This window comes from Aplysia californica, unplaced genomic scaffold, assembly GCF_000002075.1.
Source record: "Aplysia californica isolate F4 #8 unplaced genomic scaffold, AplCal3.0 scaffold00181, whole genome shotgun sequence".
NCBI classification, from domain to species: domain Eukaryota; kingdom Metazoa; phylum Mollusca; class Gastropoda; order Aplysiida; family Aplysiidae; genus Aplysia; species Aplysia californica.
Window position 1 is genome coordinate 56,212 of NW_004797451.1, and position 5,527 is coordinate 61,738.

Genomic DNA, 5,527 nt, shown 5'->3' on the forward strand with positions numbered 1-5,527 from the left:
AGTACAAATATGATCAATGTCTACGGGGATATGGCTTTTCTTTGGGTTACATAACAGAATTTCAGTTTTATTTTCATTAAGCTGGAGCTTATTATCAACTATCCACTTTTTGATGTCATCAATACACAGACCTATCGTAGTAAGCAAGGTTTCAACATCTGAGTAGGTTCAACCCTATTAAATTTACACACCCAAGAAGAAGGCGTCCCCCAGGGAAGCATCTTATCACCCATTCTTTTGAAATCAAAATCAATTCCATCACACAGACCCTTCAAAACATTGACTGTTCACTTTACGTTGACGACTTCCTGATCTGCTATAAATCCAAATCCAAAATAGATCACATTAAACGTCAGCTTCAGCTTCAACTCCATAAACTGGAAACTTCCGCAAACGGGCATGCGTTTAAATTTTCTACAATAAAAACAAACTGTACATTTTTGTCTGTCTCACAAGTGTGTGTGACAACCAAATTTATATTTGTTAGGGGAGAAAATTCCTGTTAAAAAACAAGCTCGTTTCCTGTGCGTAATCTTCGACAATAAACGTTCTTTCCTACCACACTTGAAAGACCTAAAGACGAGGTGTCAGAGTGCTCTCAACGCCTTAAAAGTATTATCTAATCCCGAATGGGGAGGAGATACTAAAATACTTCTTCAACTTTACCGTTCCCTTGTCAGTTCCAGGCTGGACTATGCCAGTCCTGTTTACGGATCAGCTAGAAAGTCTTACCTTAAAATTTTAGACTCTGTTCAGAACCAAGGCCTTCGCCTTGCCCTAGGCGCTTTCCGTACTTCACCTGTAGAAAGTTTACAGACAGAAGCTCATGGACCATCTTTAGAGCTTAGAATGAAAAAACTCTCTTTGCAGTACGCTTTGAAACTTAGCTCAGTACCCCAAAACCCAGGCACAAATGTGTCTTTGGCCTTTCCAAAGATCTAAAAACTCTATTCTCCTTAGGAAATAAAGTAAGCCCTTTCAGAATGAGAATCCAGAACGATCTCCAAGACACTGATTTTTCTAAAGACATAATCAAGCCCTTTGCCATGTCCAGCGTACCTCCATGGCATTTAACCAAACCAAACATAGATACTAGTCTTGAAAAACACAACAAAAAGTCTACAGACAAAGCTACATACCTAAAATCATACAAACAGCTAATAAATAAATACCCTGAAGCAGAGAAACTCTTTACAGACGGATCCAAAAATGACTCCTCAGTAGGAGCTGCTGCCCTTGCATCGCCACACAGCTTAAGCTTAAGGAAACTCCACCCAGAAGCCTCAGTCTACACTGCTGAGGCTACAGCTCTTGAGATGGCCCTAAATATAATAGATCAATCAACCAAATCTACTTTCCTAATCCTTTCAGACTCTCTCTATTGTCTGAAATCTTTAGAGCGCTCTGGCACCTCCGACAACAGAATTTTAAAACTTTTAATCAAACTGCATTTTCTACATCAGTGTGGAAAAACTATTACAATAGCTTGGCTTCCAAGCCATGTAGGCATTGATGGCAACGAAGCCGTTGACCAATTTGTCAAAGAATCTTTAAAACTACCTGAAAACAGAAATAGTAAAATCCCTTTCTCTGACATGAAACCGAAAGTAAAAGCTCCTGGTCCCAAATTTGGAATCAATAAATACACAACAAATACACAACAAACTCCATTACATTCAACCGAAACTTGCGCCCAGGAAACCACTGTCTCTCCTACAAAGAGAAAAAGTTATTTTTACCAGGTTAAAGATAGGACACACGCACGTCACGCACAAACATTTGCTTGAAGGAGAGGAAGCTCCTTTTTGCGTTGCGTGCAACACAAATTTGACAGTTCGGCACATCCTAACGGAATGTGTCGAATTTAATAATATTCGTAAGAAATTTTTAAAATGTAAAGATATCAAGACCCTTTCTGACATTGTAGACCCTAGAAAAATTATACGATAAAGAAATAGGACTATTTAATAGAATATGAAATTATATAGTTATCGTCATCAGTGTATATATACATACATTGAAATTAATATTGTATATACAAATGTAAATGTCTTCACCATATTTACAAAAATTTATATTTTTTCTTTTATAAATGTCTGTCCGTCATTTTAGCATAATGAGAATAGTATGACCGTGTGCGGTTGCGAGCTCCGAAAGACTCTTACTAAAACACGTCTGATTCTGTTGCGGTGAAACCTGTTGGCGCATAAATGACCAAAATTGAGTCGATAGTGCCGTAAAACAACTACTCAATCAATCACACTCAATCAATCTTGTCTGAAATCTTTAGAGCGCCCTGACACCTCCGACAACAGAATTTTAAAACTTATAATTAAACTGCATTTTCTACATCAGTCTGGAAAAACTATTACTATTGCTTGGCTTTCAAGCCATGTGGGCATTGATGGCAACGAAGCCGTTGACCAATTTGCCAAAGTATCTCTAAAACTACCTGAAAACAAAAAGAGTAAAATCCCTTTGTCTGACATGAAACCGAAAGTAAAAGCTCCTGGTCCCAAATTTGGAATCAACAAAATACGCAACAAATACACAACAAACTCCATTACATTCAACTGAAACTTGCGCCCAGGAAACCCCTGTCTCTCCTACGAAGAGAGAACGTGGGTTATACCAGATTAAAAATAGGACACACGCACGTCACGCACAAACAGTTACTCGAAGGAGAGGAAGCTCCTTTTTGCGTGGCTTACAACACAAATTTGACAGTTCGGCACATCCTAACGGAATGTGTCGAATTTAATGAAGTACGTAATAGATATTTTAAATGTAAAGATATCAAAACTCTTTTTGACATTGTAGACCCCCCCAAAAAATGTAAGTTATGTAAAGAAATAGGACTATTTACTAGAATACAAAAATATATGTGAGGCAGCGTGGTGGAATCAGGCTCTCGTCAAGACAATGAAATCGAAGAAAACAGAAGTTTTCTCCCTGCATAGCATTTTTTTCCCTTTTTTTTTTGGCTCAACATCTTTTATCTCCATTTATAAACACATTCCTTTTTAGGATTACACCAAAAACGTCGATTAAAGACACAAAAATATAAATTCACATTTTCCATGGACTCTCCAGCTTTGGAATTTACCAAGCTATTGCGGCCATTTTCTCGCTAATTTTATCTCTTAGATCAGGTGACCCCCACCTCCTTCAATCCAAAATATCTCCACTTCTATTGAGGATGGACGGGTAATATTTTCATTGAAAGCAAGGCAAATGTATTAACTTTAAGATGATACCAATAACTCAATATGCCCAAAAATTGACGAGAACCTGATTCCACCATGCTGCCTCACATATAGTTACCGTTATCATTGTATATATACATACACTGAAATTAATATTGTATATATACAAATGTTAATAAGTCTTTACCATATTTACAAAAATTTTCATAAATGTCTGTCCGTCCTTTTAGCATAATGAGAACAGTGTGATCGTGTGCGGTTGCGAGCTCCAAAAGACTCTTACTAAAACATGTCTTATTCTGTTGCAGGGAAACCTGTTGGCCCTTAAATGACGAAAATTGGGTCGATAGCGCCGTAAAACACCTACTCAATCAACCTGTTGGCACTTAAATGACAAAAATCAAGTCGATAGCTCCGTAAAACACCACTCAATCAACCTGTTAGCGCTTAAATGACAAAAATAAAGTCGATAGCGCCGTAAAACACCTACTCAATCAACCTGTTGGCACTTAAATGACAAAAATCAAGTCGATAGCTCCGTAAAACACCACTCAATCAACCTGTTAGCGCTTAAATGACAAAAATAAAGTCGATAGCGCCGTAAAACACCTACTCAATCAACCTGTTGGCACTTAAATGACCAAAATAAAGTCGATAGTGCCGTAAAACACCTACTCAATCAACCTGTTGGCACTTAAATGACCAAAATCAAGCCGATAGTGCCGTAAAAGGCCTACTCAATCAATCAATCAATAAGTGACCAAAGTACCGCCTACAATAGCTACAGCAAAACGTCGTGAAGCAAAAAGCCACCAGAAGATGCAGCAGAGTTGTGAAGAGAGTTTCACTCACGCACCGTATGTTCTTCTTTTGCAGGTCGGCCTGAAGCTGGCCGAGACCAGCCACCTGTGCTGCCTGCAATTCCTGTGGGACAGGGCGGTCCCGTAGGACAGGCTGGTCCTGCAATGCCGGTGTTGCAAGCGGAGCCAATGGAAGTGGACCCACGCCCTGCCCGTCCTGAGCTTGCAATGCCGGCGTTGCAGGCTCAACAACCACTGGCAGCAAACGACGTAAGTTTTTGTTTTTGTTGTTGTTGTTGTTGTTGTTTTGTTTTTTGTTTTTAAATTCTTATTTGTTCTTTTAGAATGTTTCCCCCTCTTTCTTGGTTGTTTTCTTTTGTTTTGGAGGTAAACAGCGCCCACAACTGCGTTAACGTCGCATGTTAAGATTATTGACCGAAAAATTGAGACTTCTGTTAGGACCAATGAAGGAGAACAAATTCTTCCGATCAGCGCATTAAAAGTAATTCATTCAGGTCTCTACAGTCTGGTAAATTCCCGGTCACCAGATGGGCATCGCATCTGACACAAAGTTAATGTTCCAATCTTCCCCATGGCTCTTGGCAACCTATTGTTTCCTGTATGTATTTTCCACTTTTTACTTCCAACATTGTATACCTGATCTTCCGAATTTAATAGGATTTAATTTAGATTTTATAAAGGCCAATGCTTTATGGAAAGTTATGAAATAGATTATTCGAAAATTTTAAGTGTTATTCAGAAAGTTGTTTTAACTTTAAATTTAAATCTAAAGCCTATTTACACTCGATTTTGAGCGTTTAAAATTTTTTAAAATAGAAATATTGACCAGTATCTAACCGAGAAATGAACCGTTGAGAAAAACCCAACCTGTTTCGCGCGCTCATATGACCTTATGCTGTTGCGAGCGTCGCAAAACCCCAATACAACTATTATCGTAGAAAACACCTACACGTTCCTTCCATTTTCCAACATAATATTGTCATTCTCATTTCGCCTTTTTTGTAATAGAAGCTGATTAGTTAGGATCTGTTATTAAATGTTCATAGTGGGTGGTTGGCTGGTGCTCTGGTGTGGTGTGCTTCTTCTTTCCTATCAAACATCTATCGTCCTTGTCTCCCCTTCTTTTTTATGTTTGTTACTCTCTAGTAACACCTCTAATCTTATGGCGCTCACGTAAATCCTCTACTATAACTAACTACAATGTTCTTCAATCTGTTTTCAGCGTGGACAATGTCAGGAGCTGACGCGTGTAAGCGGACGCCGTCGACTGTGCCAACGGAGACGGCGTCTGTCGCAGCCATACTGTACTCAGCACAGTAAGACTTCTTGATATTCTCATGGCGCTTTATCAGCGAAATATATCACTTGTTTGCTACATTTCTTGTTAGGATAGCGTGTACGTAAGTGTGTGTGTGTGTGTGTGTGTGTGTGTGCGTGCACGCGCATTTGCGCGTTTAAGCGAGAGAAAGAGAGCGAGAAAGAGCGCGAGAGAGAGCGAGA

General features: G+C 39.1%; 1 protein-coding gene across 1 annotated transcript in view; it reads left to right on the forward strand.

Annotated features, from left to right (window-relative positions):
• Positions 1-5,527, forward strand: part of LOC101849375 (extensin-like) — a 71,481-nt gene that overhangs the window by 36,578 nt on the left and 29,376 nt on the right. Inside the window, exons 2-3 of the mRNA XM_035969775.1 lie at positions 4,083-4,276; positions 5,250-5,343. Coding sequence (XP_035825668.1) covers positions 4,083-4,276; positions 5,250-5,343 — 288 coding nt within the window. The remainder of the gene's footprint in view (positions 1-4,082; positions 4,277-5,249; positions 5,344-5,527) is intronic.